Raw genomic sequence first — 17,993 nt, forward strand, 5'->3', positions numbered from 1 at the left:
ATGAGCACGCTCCTGTGCTGCTCACACACATCTTGAGGTGGACACAGGGAACTTGAAAGAGGATGAGAAACATCCAGGAGAAGCTGTGGCTGCCCCATTCCTGGCGCTGTTCAAGGCCAGACTGGACAGAGCTTGGAGTAATCTGGCCTAGTAGAAGGTGTCCTTGCCTTTGCCAGGGGGCTAGAACTGGATGACCTTTAAGGTCCCTTCCAACCCGGTCTGGGATTCTATGATACAAGATATTTTCAGGAGCTAAAAGTACATGAAACAAAGCCTGTTCCTGATTCTGAAGAAAACTAAGTCATACAGGTTAAAACAGACCTGTATCTGCTAGCCTGCACCAAAACCAAGGAGGATACAGTAGGGAAATGGAGAGTGAAAAGAAGCTTCTCCAGCAGTGCACAGGGAAAAGGCTGGACATGCAACACTCAAAACCAAACCCCTAACCCAAATCTGCTCCAAAAAGTTCCCACTGATGTCAGCAGAAGCTGCAAGTAAACAGCAACACTCTGAAATGGAGTTGAAGCTAAAGCTCAACACCAAATGATGGAGTTAAAGCTTAATACCAAATGCTCTCTCTGATTGGGACCATGTGCACAGCAAACAGCAGACAAAATGGGGATATAACCCTTCCCAGGAGACTGCCAGAGCCAGAACAGAATCCTGCAAAGGACATAAGTCATTTAGGGGAAAAGCCGGGGAGTGGAATTGTCTTTTGAATCCATTTCTCATCTCTCTGTAGGCTTTTTCACCCACTGGTATTCTCAGTGTCGTGTCTGACTGGAGCCACAGCTGAGTCAATAACTCAGAATGTCTCTAAAACCCCTCATCACATATCAGCTGAGGGGGAAAAAAAAAGGTCTGTACTAACTCCAAACCAATTTGGCAGCTGGAACTGTGATGAGAGGGTTTGTGGGAGAATGCAGCAGCAAAGCTTGCTGATGGAATAGCTGTTAAGCTCCCCATGCTGGCAGTACAGAGAGGGGGACAGGTTTTAAATAACCAGGATATCCTGTCCCCAGCCTCTGCTGTTGACACAGCTGCCCACAGCTGAGCCTGTCCTGCCAATCCCACAGGGTGGCCAACCGAAATTGCAATGGAAAGAGACAGAGAAAGGTGTGTCTCTGGAATGGTTTATGTCATGGCCAGACTGGGGACTTGGAGCAACCTGGTCTAGCGGAAGGTGTCCCTGCCCACGGCAGGGGGTTGGAACTAGATGGCCTCAAAGGTCCTTTCCAACCCAAACAAGTCTGTGATTTTATGATTCTATAGCACCACCAGCCCCTTACTTCCATCTAGTATTTTCTTTATTTCCAGCTTTTCATTTAGGGATCATACTTAATTCCTAATAATACTATCTTCCTATTACCATCCACAGCTAGGCTACCAAAAAAATGCAACACCTTTTGTAATCCAGAAGCCTTTTTATCTTTCTGTCTAAGTTATTGCTGCCTCCAAGATTTTCACAAGGGGATAAAAGCAATCCAGACATGTCTAAACTCCTACTTAGTCTGGCAGATCTGCAAAGCTGACCAGTTGACAATCAGAATAGTTAGGGCTGGAAAGGACCTTGAGATCATGTAGTTCCAACTCCCCTGCAATGGGCAGGGACTCCATTCCTCCTGACAGCACTATTTGTTGGCTATAAAAATCAGACTGGGAGATCAGGCTGTAGAATCTTCACCTTTAGAGGGTTTCTTGGCTGCACAAAGCTGCAGCTCACCTCATCTATGCAGGCAGAAGATTCACTTCAAGCTAAAGGCTGGAATAGATGTCACTCAGAGGTCCCTTCCAGCCAACATCCTACAACTTCATGGAAGCAGAGGGGAACATATTCCTGCCACAGTGAATTTGTACTGTTCTGCCTCAGACTCCTGCAGTGAAGAGAACACTCTTCCTGCTCCCAGATCTGAATCACTCCACCCTGGCTGTGCCACTGGGTAACCCCTTGGCCTGAGCAGCTCACCAGAAATATCCCATACACGCACAGTCTGGTCCAAGCTGGCCGACACCACCAGGTCCTCAGAGGGGTGAAACTGGGCACACATCACATAGTGGTTGTGTCCTGTCAGCACACTACAACAAAGAGGAGAGAAAATACCACTTAAAACATATTAATACACATTCCAGCTTGCACCAACAGCAGTAAGCTCAGTCTTGGGAAGGATAATGAGGAATGTGGAATTGCCAAATGCCAATGCCAAATCACTAAGCATGACAGAACATTGAGTGTGTCTGTTCTTACATAAAGCATTCAAGTTTTGACTTTCTGGTATCAATAACTTCACAGGCTTCAGCACTGACACACATTATTTTAACCTCAAAAATGTTTTCAACCAAATAACAGGAATTTATGAATAAAATTCTATAGCATCAGAATAAAAGAGCAAAAAGGCCCGAGGGAATGCTCAGAACTGCTCAGTTCTATTTCTCCAACTAAGCTCGGAAACAATGGGTGAAGACAGCTCATTTCCCAAACTACGCAGTTATTTCTTAAAGCAACCGTCCATTTTACCAAACACAAGTTCTGGACTGCCAGTTCCAAACCCGAATGGTCTGGTCATCAGAAGCACTCAAGATCCAGGGATATTCCTAAAAAGACAAAGCATTCTGTGTATGAAGTAGTACACATCCCAGATATTCCCTCCCCACGTGGTATTTTCCAACTGTCCCCAGGACTGAGCCTTTCTAAATCTTACTGAAGATTTTGGAGGCAGCATTTATGCCTCTTACGCCTCTACAGAAGGCCACCACATCTGGAGCACTCTCATACCAGCAAGTCCAGCACGATTTACATGGGGCACAGAGACAGGACAAGGGGAACGGCTTTAACCTGCCAGAGGGGAGATGGAGATGAGCTCTTAGGCCAAAGCTCTTCCTTGTGAGGGTGCTGAGGCGCTGGCACAGGGTGCCCAGAGAAGCTATGGCTGCCCCATCCCTGGCACTGCTCAAGGCCAGGTTGGACACAGGGGCTTGGAGCAAGCTGCTCCAGTGGAAGGGGTCCCTGCCTGTGGCAGGGGTTGGAGCTGGGTGAGCTTTAAGGTCCCTTCACACCCAAACCAGGCTCTGGTTCTATGATTCTAAAGCAAAGATTCCCACCTCAGGAAGCAAAAAGAGATTCCCTTTGCCCACAGAGGGAGCAGGCACTCACTGCTGGGGTAGGCATGAGCAGAACTTACGTGGTGGAAGAAGGTCGTGCGAATATAATCCAAGTGGCCCAGCAGAGTGAAGAGACAGCGGCGCAGTTTGTAGTTCCAGACCTGCACAACACAGAAGCAGAACAATGATGATACGTGCCACTGTCTGCTAGATTTGAGGTGTAGTCTCATGTTTCAGTTCACTACAAACCTCTCTCTGCATTAGAAACCCATTTTAATATGGAAAACTACAGCCCTGCAGCTAGCATATGTCCTTGCAACAGAAAAATCACAATCCCCAAACGCTCCTTCCCTCTCACAAATGCTCCTTCTCCTCTTTTAACCTGTTTCTTTGCACATTCCCTTCCTTGGATGATGCCTTTTAGAGAACAAGAGCTACAAGGGTAAAGTTTTACCTTTATTTTGTAATCATCACCTCCAGAAACAAAGAGAGGCTGCTGCTTGTGGAAATCAATACCTCGAACAGGGCCTATAATGAGGAAGAGCAGGTTGGACACAGCAAGAGGGCTGACAAAAGCCTGAGATCCCATTCCCAAACCCATTAATTTCCACCTTTGCCTAAGCCCATTTCCTTCCACCTTTGCCTAAGCCCATTTCCTTCCACCTTTGCCTGCAGCATCCCATCACAAAACACCCTGGTCCTTCAGAGCTACATCTACCAATTCATTTTCATATCAGAAACAAAACTACAATCCCAATTCACCAATGTGAATTCACCAAATCCCAATGTGCACCAGCAACATTCAGCACCAGAAAACTGGCCACAAAACAGCACAGGCTAAAACCGAGAGGCTCTGAAGCCGAAGAAGCAGAGTCCCCCTCACACCCCACTTTTCCCCCACACGCAGGTCCCAGGACTGCCCGCTGTCCACTGACCATCGTGCTCGTCGAACTTGTCGATGAGGGTGCACATCCGATAGTCCCACAGCTGGATAACGCCATTGTGCAGGCTGGTGAGGATCCAGGGCCGCTTAGGGTGGAAGCTGAGCCCTGCCGAGGCACACACACAGGCGTGACGGGAGCTCGGAGACCCGGAGCCGCCAACCCTCTCAGCCCAGCGCCCCGGAGCCCCCCGGTACAACCCTCCCCTCAGCTCCCCATGGCCCGAGGAGCCCAGACCCGGTTCCGCCATTGCCGTTACCCTTCACCCGGGCCGACTTCGTCTCGAACTTGGTCAGCATCGCCACGGGCACCGCCAGCGCCCCGGCCCCTCCACGTCGGCGCCCCGGAAGTGTCCCTGCTGACTTCCGCTTCCGCCACCGCCCCGGCCATCGAGCCCGAGGCCTCCCACCGGTACAGAGCGGCTTCCGGTGCTCGCGGTGGAGGAAGCGGAAGGGCCGGGAATATGGCGGTGGGGGCGGCGGGGAGAGCGTGGGGGGGACCGGCGATGGCGGCCGCTGCGGGGGGCTGCTGGGCCCCGCTCCCGGCCTGGTGGGGGATGCTCCGGGGGCTGCTTCTGGCCGTGCTGGCAGCCGGTGAGGTTTGATGCGAGCGGGGCTCACCCGGGTTGCGGTCGCTCCGCGGCTGAGGTGGAGGCAGCGAGGGCTGGGCCTGGCCCCCTGTGAGGTGGTGGCACCTTCGTCTGTTCCCCTCCGAGCTGGGGAGGGGCTCGCGTTCCCCCTTTCCGAGTCAGGGAGGGGGTTTTGAGGTGCGGGAGCCCCTGGTTTGTCCCCCTCTGAGGCGGGGCTGTGCCTTCTCCGCAGGTTCCTGCCAGGGGAACTCTGTTGAGAGGAAGATCTACATCCCCCTGAACAAAACGGCACCGTGCGTCCGCCTCCTGAATGCCACCCACCAGATCGGCTGCCAGTGTGAGTACAGCTGCGGGCCCCCGAGCTGCGCCTTGAGTGTGAGGCAGCTCTTGGGCTTGCCTGGGTCAGTGTTGCCCTTGTTTTCTTCACTGTTTGCCCTCTTTTCCAATCCTGCTCTTGTGTTGGGGGCTACAGACCTGTTTCTGATAAGTTGAGGGATGGAGACCTTAGGCCTCCAAAATCCCTGCTAAGGTGAAGAGCAGAGTTTTGAGCCAAATCAATACTTCCAGGTGTACAAGGCAAAGGTGTGAGTGCTGCAGAGTGCACGAGGGGTTAGCAGGGGACGAGAGTGAAGGAGCAGAGAGTGAAGAAGTGACCAGAGAGCATATGAAAGGGGTTTGGCTGAGGTGCTTGTGCAGTGCTGTTAACATTGTAAGGGGGGTTTTGCCACATTGGAATGAGGAAGGCAGGAGTGCATGACTTACAATGGAAAGATCAATAAGGGAACCCCATTCAAGCAGTATTCTTGGCTGATTTTACTGTGAGTCCGTGTTTTGCTCATTCTCCATTCAGTTTTGCTTCCACAGTGAGCCACTCCCTGCAGCAGAGGTTCTCAGCTGCCGCTAAAGGGCAGCACTTGGTCTGTAGATAACCCAGGGTACAAGGTTCTCTGTTCCCTTCCACCCTGTGCATGAGCTCAGTATTTGGGCAGACAGCTGTACACAGCCCTGCCTTCCTGCTTACTAACTGTGTTGGGGAGCAAAATGCTTGGTTTTATCCATAGCTTCTTATAAAGCACTTTGTCAGTCATCCAGTTTCTTTGGCACAGGGTGGAATCGCAAGCAGTGGACCTGCTTTGTTGTTAGTCCCCTTTGCTGTCCCAGTCTTAACTCATGCTGAGCTATGATTTGCAATCTTTACTCTTTGCTGAGGGCAGCACCAAACTGCTTCTGTGCCTGTGGTCATTAAGGCAGGTGCCTTTCTGTCTCAGGGCCTCAGTTTCCTCCTCTCCTTCCTTATTCTTTTCAGTCACAAGAGACTTCTAGTTGCTTATTTAGCAACTAAATGAAGGTCCTTGAACGTGCTTAATCAGAAGATGCTTCCACCACAGGAGTGTTTATTTCTTAATCTATGTGTTCAGCTATTTTGAGTTCCCTGGTAAAAGCCACTGTTCCTTTTTCTGTCCTGCTCTAGCCAAATAGTGCCTCTTCACCAAACTGCTTCCTCCAGCCCTGTAACTCCATGAGCTGTCCTTCCTCAAAGCCCTTACCAGCACACTGCCCTGCTCTTCCATTGTGCCTTGGGGTGGGAATGAAGCAGATCACTGCGAGACATAAAGGGCACACTCTCTTCCTACAGCCTCCATCAGTGGAGACACAGGGGTGATCCATGTGGTGGAGAAGGAGGAGGACCTGAACTGGGTGCTGGCTGATGGCCCACACCCACCCTACATGGTCCTGCTGGATGGGAGCCTCTTCAACAGGTTGGTCATTGTCAGTTTTTGTCCTCGCAGGGTGACTGGAGCCCACAAGAGCAATGTGAGTCCCTGATGTGATGATGGAAACATCATTTTTCAAGTGATAGGTGGCAGAATCAGCCCTCACAGATTGAAGTGTAGTGACGTTGAAACATTTGTGGGTTTACTGTGGTTTAGTGCCTGAATTGATTTCTCCTTAAACAGACTGCTTTGCTGTTAGAGCTCTGCTCTGTGTCAGTTCTGATGCCACATTCATCACTGTAGCAGTTACAAAAGTTCATTAAACAATATGATTAAGATGGGTCACATCTCTTCTGGGCAAAGTGGGAAAGTAGGGGCTGAACTTCTCTGCTTGTTGCAGAATTCATTACTGAATTCATCATTTCCGTTGTATCTCCTCTCTTCCAGGAGGGTAATGCAGCAGCTGAAGGGAACCTCACGAGTGTCTGGCCTTGCTGTGGCTGTTGCCAAGCCAAGGCCTCTCCAGGGATTCTCTCCTGGTTTGAAGTGCCCCAATGATGGGTTTGGTAAGGAAATGTTAAGTCTTTATCCTTGTTGGGAGGAAAAGAACTGATGTTTTTACATTGTATGGGCCAAGAGGTGCAAAGGATAGCTGAAAATGCAGCTATTTGTCAGTGTCAAAATGGTGTTCCAGAGAACAGGCTCAATATGTTCTTTCAAAGCAGTTGGTGTGGGCTAGAATCTAATCATTTCCCAACAAGGGCTGGGACAGGAGTTTAGGAGAAGACAGACAAATATTAAACCTGACAAGGGTTGTGGTGACTTTGTCTTTAACACATGAAACTTGTCCTTTGTCCACATGTGATCATTAAAACATCTTGTGTTGGCATAGACTGTGTGGAGTGTGTATGATCCTCTCTGTCCCGGCCAGTTCCTGCTTTTTAAAATGACATTGTGCTTCTCTGAATTCCCCTTGTGCCCTCACTTAGGTTTTCATTCCCCCTGTGCTCTCACTTAGGTTTTCATTTCACTATTTCTTCATGCAGCAAATTTGCTCTGTTATATTTTGCACTTTGAGGGGAGAAATTGCTCCACCTTCTGTAGTTTGCACACAGCTTTCTGCACAGGATGCCCTGTCCCCTCCTGAGAGGAGTTTGGTGTGCTGGCATTTGTCCTGTCTCTGCCTCCATGCTGTTTGTACCATATCTAGGTGTTAATGTGATAGGCACATTTACAGCTGCCTCAGGGTTTCTTCCAGCACACGATGAGCCCAGAAACTGTGGGTTTGTATGTTCTTCCTTTTGAAGTAGAATGTTTCTCTGTGTGCCTCCTCCACTCTCTCAGCAGGCGATAAATGCTCTCTGAGTTCTCCTGCCAGCCTCCTGGCATGGGATGGCTCTGAGCATGCACGTTCCTCATCCTCTCGGTGTGGCACAACGCTCTGTCTCTGCCACTCGGCCGCATGCAGTGACCAACTCTATCTCTCCAAGCTTTTATCAGCTGGTTTCTCAGCCCATAATGCTGCTCATTCTGGATTTGCTGCTATTTTCTCAGCAGGCCCTACCTCTCCTGCAGTCTGTCATTCTCTTGCAGCCTCAGGTTTGCCCATTTGTTTTCTGTTTCCAGGTGTCTATTCCAAAGATTATGGCTCTCAGTTTGCACACTGCAATAATACCGTGTGGAATCCTGTGGGGAGTGGGCTTTCATATGAGGATTTTGACTTCCCCATTTTTCTCCTCGAAGATGCCAATGAGACACAAGTTATTAAGCAGGTACTGCACTTCCTCAGCGAGCAGGAGGGGGAAACTGCTGCACAGTTAGGAAAGGGGACACAAAGTTTTGTTTTCTCTCAGCTTGGATGTTGAAATGTAGAGTAAAAAGACATCTGATTTTATATGCAGGACACAGCGCTATTACAGAAAGGTTAATTTTCGAATGATTTTTATTTCCATCCAGTGTTATCAAGACCATAATGTCCCTCGTGATGGATCTGGCCCCGAGTACCCTCTCTGTGCCATGCAGCTTTTCTCCCACATGCATGCTGTCACCAGCACTGTCACCTGCATGAGACGCAGCTCCCTCCAAAGCACCTTCAGCATTAATCCAGGTGAGCAGATTCCTTTTCCCTTGTCAGCCCCTTAAGGCTGGTGGTAAGAATCCCAGGGGAATACAGTTGTGTAAAAGAAAGGAAATTTGGGAGTGTGTACATGCACTGAAATCCTGTCCCCTGCCAGTGGCTTTCCTGGGGCCAGGACTCCACCCCTGTGGAGCAGAAGCTCATAGATCCACTGAGCTGTTTCCCACTTGTCGCTGCTGTAATCTCAACTCAGACAGTGATTTTTCCTGTTTCCTAGAGGTTGTCTGTGATCCTCTCCTTGATTACAATGTGTGGAGCACCTTGCAACCTATTAATTCCTCTGGGAAAGTCGATCCTGAGAAGGAAGTTATTATTGTCGCCACACGAGTAGGTACCTCCTGATCCTGCTTTGTAGAGCATGGAATAGGATTCTGGAAAGATGTGGGCTTCCAGTCTCATAGGAATATACTTCTCTGACATAGTTTCATTTCTTCCCATGTTCCAAACCTTTTAGACCTCACTGGCTATTGTGTTTCTGCAAGTACAAGCCTTTTAGTTGGTGGGTTTACCTAATTTTTTGTTTCAAGAGAAGGACATCTGCATTTCTGCTTCTGTTTTATATGGGGCTTTTCTCAGCATTTCTTTCACTGATGGGACAAGTAGAAATAACGTGTCTGTTGGGCTTTCCTGAGATATTTCACACCCTTATAAAATGTCACAGCATAGTTGCCTCATCTGTATTTTTCGGGGGGAGAGACTGAATCACATGGAGACTGTTGTGTGTCAGGCAGTGAGTCAGTATCAGAGCTGAGAAAGAAGTTCACTTCCCCATCTAGCAGTTGGTTTACAGTCACTTTCCAAGCTCCAGTTCCAGACTCCCTTTTGTCCTTGTCTCAGAGCCTCATGCTGAAGAGGAATTTTGGCATTAAAATAACGCCACAGTCACTAATCTCAGTTTTCAGGACAGGGCTCTGAGGCCTCAGGACTGCCACAGCAATGCTGTTGGTATTTTAAGTTTCATTAAGCAGGGTGCTTTGGTTCTTCCCTTACTAGTAGGATGAGGGGGATAGGAGTGAGGTGATAGATTCACTGTCCAATGCTCTATTCCTCTGTCTGTGTGCACATTTCTTACACCTCCTGTTTGTGCTTCCAGATTGACAGCCATTCCTTCTTCTGGAACATTGCACCCGGGGCAGAGAGTGCTGTCTCCTCTTTTGTGACCCACTTGGCTGCTGCTGAAGCCCTTCACAAAGCATCAGATGTTCATTTGCTGCAAAGGAATATAATGTTCACCTTCTTCCAAGGGGTAAGAGCCGTGGCATCGCTCCACCATTTGGCTTGTTCCAAGAGATCAAATCAGCCCTTGGCTCCCTTTAAATGAACTTTTTCCCTGCTCTTTGTACAGAGTCATTTGTCTGCATCCCCACACCGTGCTTCTCTCTGCTCCCCCAGTGAGAACAGGATCTTAATTGCACTGGGATAACAACAGCAGATGGAGCTTCCACTGGGGGCAACCCATATTCTGCCCCACAGTTCATACTGGATGAATGACTCTAACTTTGCTTTTCTCATGTCTCCTCCCAGTGTGCCTGCCTGTGTGCCTGCTCTCTGCCTCACCCCTATTAGGGATGACCTGCAGTGGCCAGGCTTTACATTCTGAAATGAAGCCCAGAAAACGGCTAGATTAAAAATATATGTGTTGACAACAGCAAAATGCAGCTCATTTCTGAGAGCCCAGCACTGGAGTTGGCAGCTGTGGAAAAGCAGAACAAGCGTGTGGAGGAGGGACTGATGGCCAACAGCTGATGTTCCCCTCAAGGCATCTACACACTGATGGCTTCTTTTGTGCAGCTTTGTGAAACTGGCTCCCACAACCCCATGCTGTGGCCATGTGATTCCCTTCATTCACCCTCCTCAGTACATCCATGGTCAGGATTTCTCTGGGGGAGACCTAGCAGACAGAAGGAATGGACATTCTCTGTCATGCTCCCAGAAAGGAGGAGGGATGAGAAGACTTGACTGTAAATGAGTCAAGAGGAAAGTCTCGTGGCTGCCTCTGACTTCATTGCCTGCTTTTATCACGGCGATTCTCTTCATAAGGGCTCCTATTCTTCCCCAGCTCCTTATAGCTCCCTTGACAAACTCATCCAGCTTTTACTTCCTTATTTTTTTAGGGGAAACAGACACCCCCTCTTTCAGGAAAATGTGTAGTTCCTGGAATGGAGAATTCCCTTTTTCCCTGACTTGCTGTACTCCTTACTAAAAAACAAAGAGAATGGCTTATGCCAGAGTAAAGGCTATGTTAATGCCTCTCTGCTGTTACTCACATAACAGTATCTCAGTAGATATCGGTGCTCACTTAACTCTGACCAACTTTGTGGAATTCAGTAGCTGTCCCCTGGGTTTTTTTGCTCAATGCCTTCCTTTTTGTCCTTTGCTCCATTCTCTCCTACAACACCTTTGTCTCTGGAGCCAGGCACAATGGAATATTTACTTTGGTCTTCCAGTGTGTGGCAGGCTATGTGAACCTTCAGAAACACTTGGGGCAGTAGTTGCCCCTCCAACTCTTGGGTTTGGGCCACCTCAGCCTCTCAGATATTGCTGGTAGTTGCCCCAGGCACATATCCAGGTGATTCCTGTGTGACTGGATTTTCTTTTCTGTTGCAGGAGACCTTTGATTACATTGGCAGCTCACGAATGGTGTATGATATGGAAAAAGACAAGTTTCCTCTCCGCTTGGACAACATTCATTCATTTGTGGAGTTGAATCAGGTGTGGGATAACTCAGGGGACCTTTTAATTCCCTGTTTCTCTGTGATAATTGAGCTCGGCTTTTCCCAGCCAGCTTTTTACTGGGTTTGATTTTTCCCTGGGCTGAACTTGCCTCCTCTGCAAGACTCAGTGATGTTGAGCCATATACTTATGGTGGTTTCGTTTTCTTCTTGAAGGTGGCTCTGAGGAATGACTCAGTCCTATGGATGCATACAGACCCTGTCTCTCGGATGAATGAATCTGTTGATGTACAGGTAATAGAAAGCAATCTGTGTGGTTGATCTTTAGCACACTGCAGATAATCAGGATGTGGATGTTTGTGGACCTGCTGGAGTGAGTCCAGAGGAGGCCATGGAGGTGCTGCAGGGGCTGGAGCAGCTCTGCTGTGGAGCCAGGCTGAGAGAGCTGAGCTGGGTCAGCCTGCAGAAGAGAAGGCTTCTTAAGGGGTGACCTTAGAGAAGCTCCAGTCCCTAAAGGGGCTACAGGAAACCTGGAGAGGGGCTTTGCATAAGGGTTTGTAGGGACAGGATAAGGGGAAATGAATGGCTTTAACCTGCCAGAGGGGAGATGAGCTCTTAGGCAGAAGTTCTTCCCTGTGAGGGTGCTGAGGTGCTGGCACAGGGTGTCCAGAGAGGCTGTGACTGTCCCATCCGTGGCAGTGTTCAAGGCCAGGCTGGACAGGGCTTGGAGCAACCCAAACCATTCCATGATTCTATGATATTAACCTTTCCAGAGAAATAACACATCCAGAAGGGCAGCAGAACAGTGCTGGTTTCTCTTCTTTCAGGTTAGAAACTTGCTGGATATCCTGGGGAGCAGCAGCCTGGGAGCAAACGTGACTTTGCAGGAAGCTGGATTCTCGCAGCCTCTTCCCCCATCCTCCTTCCAGCGCTTCCTTCGGGCTCGGCACATCCCTGGAGTAGTCCTGACTGACCACAGAACCGCCTTCCAGAACAGGTACTTGCTTCTCCAGGCTCAGGAGGTCCAGGCTGGCCTCTGGCCAAGGGCAATGATGCCAGCAGAGGGCACCTGAGCTCCTGCAACATACATGTGTGCTCCCCAACATACATGTGGAGCAGCACAGGGGGAGCAGAGGAGCAGACATGTGCCATGTCATTGAACAAGCACGACATAATTATTCTGACAAGCGAAAGAAATCCAGTTTTGTACAGAAAATGTTCCCCACAGCTGGCTGGAAGCCAAAGGTGAGCAAATGGCAACTGAGCGTGCCTAAGCCTCATCTGTTCTTCCAGCAGCTAGCTGCCTTTTTTTTGTTGTTTTTAATACAGCTTTCTATTTGCAATGGCAAAAAGCCCCAGGCATTGGAAAGAGCACTTGCATTCACCCCACATGACCCTACTATGGTGTGCTGCTTGGAGACCCCCTGCTCTGCTTTGACTTTGGAGTGGAAATGTGGGGTAGAAGATAGAAATATTCCTCACTCCTCTTCCTTAAACTCTCCAAATTGTCCCTTTCCTTTCATTTTCTCTCCTTCCCTGCTGTTTCTGAGGTTCTCTGTAGTAATCAGGGAAATAGCTTCCCTGTCACCTCTGAATCTGCGCTGCTTTAAAGGGATAAGAAAACCTAAGCTGGAGGAAAGCACAGCTTGCTGCTATGGGACCCGTGTGTTAGACTGGGGATGTCGGGTGCATAGACCGTGTGTTGGGTTTTTAGCCCAATTCCCAGTTCAGCTGCATGTGCCTTGGTGGAAATCTCTCTCGGAGATCACTTGGAATTCCTCCCTGCCTTCAAGATAGGGCATTAATAAAATCCACTGGCACGACTTGCAGCAAAAGCCCTTTTCCCAGGAGCCCTTGTGCATGGGCTGTCCTTGCCTCAGTTTCTCTACCCATTTAATAGCTTGGGCTGTCGCCCACCTGAAAGCTAATCACAGCCTGTAAATTGCTTGGAGATCCTCAGATGGGAGAAGCTGTGGAAGGGCCAAGTTCATTATAAAGCCTCATTAAATGCTTTAAGGAGCGTGTGGCAGGGCAGTGCTTTGGCAGGGCTGCTCTCTGCTCCCAGGAGACTGCTCCCACTGTTTGGTTTAGGCACACTCTGAATTGAATTCTATGCCCCGTGGTTTCTTTCTGCCCCTCCCCAACCTCTGTTTGCCGCCTTCTTTGCAGATACTACCAGAGCATGTACGACACTCCAGAGAACATCCAGATGCAATACCCCGAGGGGCTTAGCCCTGAGGAGACCTTGGAGTATGTCACGGATACAGCCAAGGTTCCTGCTTCCCATTTTCTTTAGCTGCTATACCTGAGGCAGATGGGGCTTTGGGTGGGGGTGGATAGAAGCAAGCTTATGAGGAGAGGGGGGAAAGCTGTTTCCAAAAAGGGCAGAAAGAAGGTGGAGAGTGCTTTGTACAGTGACAAAGGCAATAGCTACTCAAATGCTAGCACAACGTGAGGGTTTTGATGGATGTGTAGATCTTGGCTTGCTCTCCTGCTTGTTTTGCTGGATCTGCCTGTCTTGATTAACACAGAGCACTCTTCCTTTGCAGTCCCTGGCAGAAGTTGCCACAGTGGTCGCCCGTGCTCTCTACCGCCTTGCAGGGGGAGCCAACACCACCTCTGCTATTCAGGCAGATCCAAGAACGGTACGAGCAGATGGGATTGAGTCCCTGGCATCTCTGATGAGCCCTCACATACTTCCCTTCTGTCTCTGTTTAGATGTGTTTACACAGCACGCTGTCCTGTCTGCCTCAGTGAGGGCTTTACCTCCCCCTTTTCTCTTTCCTCACCACAGCTGAGTAAAAACCCTTTCACCCTTCTCCAGTTTCTCACCTGATCTCAAGGCAGGCATTAAGCTTCAGGAGCCCTCTACAAAACAGAGCTCCTTTATCCTTGTCCCACAGAGCAGAAGAATAAGCTGAGGTGAAATGGCAGTGTATGCCACAGGGGTTAACTCAGGAGTTGATGGAGCTGGAATCAAATCCATATAGCTTATATGAGATTATGTACAGTTGTGACATACAGCTTTTCCTTTGCTTTTGGCCCCTGTAGTGGGAAACATCAGTGAGCCAAATAATCTTGAGAGACGTAGCTGTTGAGATGCTATTTTCTTTCCTCTTTGTATGAAGCAATTTCCATCTCTTCCCAGGTCTCTCGAATGCTGTATGGCTTTCTGATTAAAATGAACAATTCCTGGTTTCAGTCCATCATTAAGCCAGACTTAAAAGGAATTCTGGGTAAGAGCAACACAGGACAGAAGAGCAGGGGCTGTGTTTACCCCATATGTTACCTGGCAGCTTTCTAAAGTGCCACATTGTCTGCTCCTGGCCATCTCCCTGCCATTCCCTCTTCTCTGACTGCTCCAGGTGATGTTCCCCAGCACTATGTGGCTGTTTCCAGCCCTGTGAACACTACCTACCTTGTGCAGTATGTCCTGGCCAACCTCACGGGCACTGTTGTTAACTTCACCAAGGAGGAGTGCCTGAACCCTGAAAAATCGCCCAACAGTGAGACAGAAGTAAGTAGCCATTAGAGTGACATTGGTGAGAGCCAAGCTTTGGTGGTTTCTGCTTTTGAGGAAAGCTGCTTAGGAATGCTTTCCGTTACTTGTAATAACGTGGGAGAAGTGGGAAACTCCCAACAGGGAGGCATCTTAATGCCCAGGGGCAGAGGAGGGGGAGGCCAAAGGATCCCCTTACAGTGAGAACAGGCAGTAAAATCTCTTTCTCTCTCCCCAGAGACACAGGTAAGGTTCTAGGACGAGGGGACAGGGGTTATTTCATGGCTCTTTCCTGTCTCTTACTCTCTTGTTTTATTGCAGATGTACGACTATGCCTGGGTGCAGGGTTCCCTGGATCCCAACTCGACATCCCGAGTCCCCTACTGCGTTCGGTCAACTGTTCACCTAAGCAAAGCGCTCTCTCCTGCCTTTGAGCTGAGGCAGTGGGGATCTACAGAGTATTCCACATGGACAGAGAGTCGGTGGAAAGAGATCCGGGCCCGAATATTTCTGGTTGCCAGCAGGGAGCTGGAGGTGAGTTTGTACATGTCTGGAGAAGAAAGTAGAGGAAAAGATCTGACTGGCTTTGAATAGCACCTCTTGACTGCTGGAAAAACAGCTCAGAGATTTGTTCCAAGATCTTGTGGGAGCTTCCCTGTTAAGAACAGGCTTTGATCCTGGAAAAGGAGGTGACCAAGAACATCGCTGGTGATCATCCTTCCACCTCTGGCCATTTGTGGGTTAATAACAGAGTCGCTGGGACTGAGACTGTGCAGAATAATCAAGAGTCCCATGAGCAGGCTGAGCTCTGTGAATAAAAGATAGAGGCGCAGGAATCTTAACCCCTTCCCCGGGCACAGGGAGTCAAGCCGGTGAACCTGGCTGTTGTTTTGCCTGATCCATGACCCAGATTTTCCTTCCTGCCCTTTGAATCCTCATTTAACAGCAGAGAAGTAAGTCTTTAATAACCTTCACAAGCAAAAGCTGATGGTGGTTCAGTGTCTCAGGTTCTGAGCAGCCCTTAGCTGGGTGTCATGTGGCTTAAATGCCAGCAGAGTAAGGGTTAAGCATACAGTCACACTGGGACACTGTGCCTGTTCTGGTGCCCTCTGGTTGGCTGTTCATTATGTCAGGTTGTCAGGACAGACTTAGGAGTGCACAGGATGGCATCATCATGGCCTAGCAGTACGCCCCCCAAAGGCCATGCAAGCCCAGGCAGTTGTTGCACCTCTCAGGTGATTATTTGAAATCTGAGCAATTTAGTTCTGTGGCACTGGGCCTTTTGAACGCTGCCAGGCAAGCCCAGAGCCCTGCCTGTGCCTTGATGTGTTACAGCCCAGAGGACACTGGTGCCCTGGAGATGCAGTTTGAGCCTAACCATTCCCAAAGTGTTGACCTGATAGAAAATGTACTGAGAGAGTTCTGGTGACTGCTCTGTGGGGTCTGTTCTGAGATATCCCCTTCCCTGGCAGTGTTCAAAGCCAGGCTGGATGGGGCTTGGAGCAACTTGGTCTAGTGGAAGGTGTTCCTTCCTGTGGGAGGGAGTGGGAACTGGATGAGCTTTAAGGTCCCTGCCGACCCAAACCATTCCATGATTCTATAATCCATGATAGAACTTTCTAACCTTTTCTCTTAAACATCAGTTTGTGTGCACTGGTGGCAACCACAGCGAAAGGTGACCTGATCCTGCTTGGCAGTTGCTTTCATCTAAGGCTGTAAGATCCTGGAGTATCTTCTCACCTCCATGTAGTAGTGCCTCAATAGTGAGCTGGTGTCTGTAGCTTTCTGATAGAGCCCCTCATTCATCAGGGACTGTGGCAATAGGACAAGGGGTGATGGATTTAAACTGAAACAGGGGAAGTTCAGGTTAGATATAAGGAAGAAGTTCTTTACTGCAGGGGTGGTGAGGCACTGGAACAGATTGCTTGAAGAAATGCTAAATACTTCATCCCTGGCAATGTGCAAGGCCAGGTTGGACAGAGCCTTGGGTGACATGGTTTAGTGTGTGGTGTCCCTTCCCATGGCAGGGGTTGGAACTGGATGATTTTAATGTCCTTTCCAACCCAAACTATTCTATGATTCAAGGCAAATTCTGTGAGGTGCTGCAGGGCTGTGTTTGTAACAACAATGCTGAGTGTTTCTCCTCCCTTCCTAGATAATCACTTTGGTTGTGGGCATTGCCATTCTGGTCTTCTCTCTCCTGGCCACCTATTTCATCAACGCCAAAGCGGATGTACTGTTTAGCATCCCCCGGGACCCTGGGGCTGTGGCTTACTGAAGATGCTCTCAGGGCCTGAGAAGTCTTAGCCCTTGGATTACAATTGTCAAAGATAAAACTACACTGGAATGCCCCTGTCTCTGGACAGGGATGCAGATGGTTCTCTCCAGAGCTTCCATGCTCAGGTTCTGGGGGCTGAGCCCTGAAAACATAAGAGACTTTTCCAGAAAGCTATGCCGACCAAGCCCTAAAGGAACTGTGACTGAGGAGTTCCCAAAGCCTTTCTTTTTAATTTGTCTTTACTTCTGAGCAACGTGAGAGGATTGGTCCTGTGCCAGTGACACGACAAGGTGATGGAGGTGTTCCCTAAATGAAGGCAAGGTGGAAAGGGAGAAGATGTTTTCTCTGGGATGCATGTGGACCAGTGGATTTCTGTGGTGGCACGTGTTGGCTGTTCATATCCCAGGCGTTGCTGTGAACCTGTGTATGTTCCAATGCAGGGAGGGCAAGGTGTGTTAAACAGATGATTAGATGTAAAATGTCCTTTTTTTAAATGGTGCAATATTTTCTGGGGTTTGTATATATATAAATAGTTCCATTTAATTAAAAAAATCTTCACTTAACAAAGTTAACCCATTCCCTGGTTTGTCTTGGTTGCTGCAAAAGGACCAGAACCATTGGGTGTTGCAATACGGTCTCAGAGCTTTGTCTCATTTGGTTTGGGAATTATGTTGAAACTTGGAATTCTTTCTCTGGCTAGACAAAAGACATTGTGTCCTCAGACACAATAGGGTGTTAACTCACTGTTGGTTAGATGTAAGCAGTCCAAGGCAGGGATTGCTGGTCATTCCAAACAGCACTTTGTACCACGGTACCTTAATCTTGGTCAGGCCCTTGCTGCTGGTATAATAAACATGGTTTTTAATGATGCTCACACACTTTGTTTCCTTCGATGCCAGGGCTTAGTGCCCAGCAAGAGTGAGCTCTGGGGGCTGGTGGTTGTGACTGACCAGGCACTTGGATGTTCCTGGTTGTTTCTTCTGTGTGAAAATTCACTTGTTCTTCAGCAGATTCCAAGGTGTGATGGTGCTGCTGTCCAAAGCCAGGAGGGAGAAAACAGGGA

At 48.9% G+C, this 17,993-nt stretch overlaps 2 protein-coding genes across 2 annotated transcripts in view; one reads left to right on the top strand and one right to left on the bottom strand.

Moving 5' to 3' along the window:
• COPA (COPI coat complex subunit alpha) overlaps positions 1–4,435 on the bottom strand; it is a 20,226-nt gene extending 15,791 nt beyond the window's left edge. Inside the window, exons 1-6 of the mRNA XM_080635107.1 lie at positions 4,300–4,435; positions 4,035–4,148; positions 3,554–3,627; positions 3,180–3,260; positions 2,516–2,592; positions 1,967–2,076 (exon numbers count right to left, since the gene is read on the bottom strand). Of these exons, the coding sequence (XP_080491233.1) occupies positions 1,967–2,076; positions 2,516–2,592; positions 3,180–3,260; positions 3,554–3,627; positions 4,035–4,148; positions 4,300–4,339 (496 nt within the window). The 5' untranslated portion in view covers positions 4,340–4,435. The remainder of the gene's footprint in view (positions 1–1,966; positions 2,077–2,515; positions 2,593–3,179; positions 3,261–3,553; positions 3,628–4,034; positions 4,149–4,299) is intronic.
• On the top strand, positions 4,325–17,680 carry NCSTN (nicastrin). Its single transcript, XM_080635108.1, has 17 exons — positions 4,325–4,633; positions 4,862–4,966; positions 6,266–6,389; positions 6,792–6,910; positions 7,971–8,116; positions 8,301–8,451; positions 8,699–8,808; positions 9,575–9,727; positions 11,089–11,193; positions 11,370–11,447; positions 11,981–12,150; positions 13,323–13,425; positions 13,703–13,798; positions 14,302–14,389; positions 14,519–14,670; positions 14,974–15,186; positions 16,808–17,680. Exons 1-17 carry the CDS (start codon positions 4,504–4,506, stop codon positions 16,928–16,930), a joined length of 2,166 nt encoding a protein of 721 aa, XP_080491234.1. The 5' UTR covers positions 4,325–4,503; the 3' UTR covers positions 16,931–17,680.
• The last annotated feature ends 313 nt before the right edge of the window (positions 17,681–17,993 follow it).

Source organism: Psittacula echo, assembly GCF_963264785.1.
Source record: "Psittacula echo genome assembly, chromosome: 26".
Lineage (NCBI taxonomy): Eukaryota > Metazoa > Chordata > Aves > Psittaciformes > Psittacidae > Psittacula > Psittacula echo.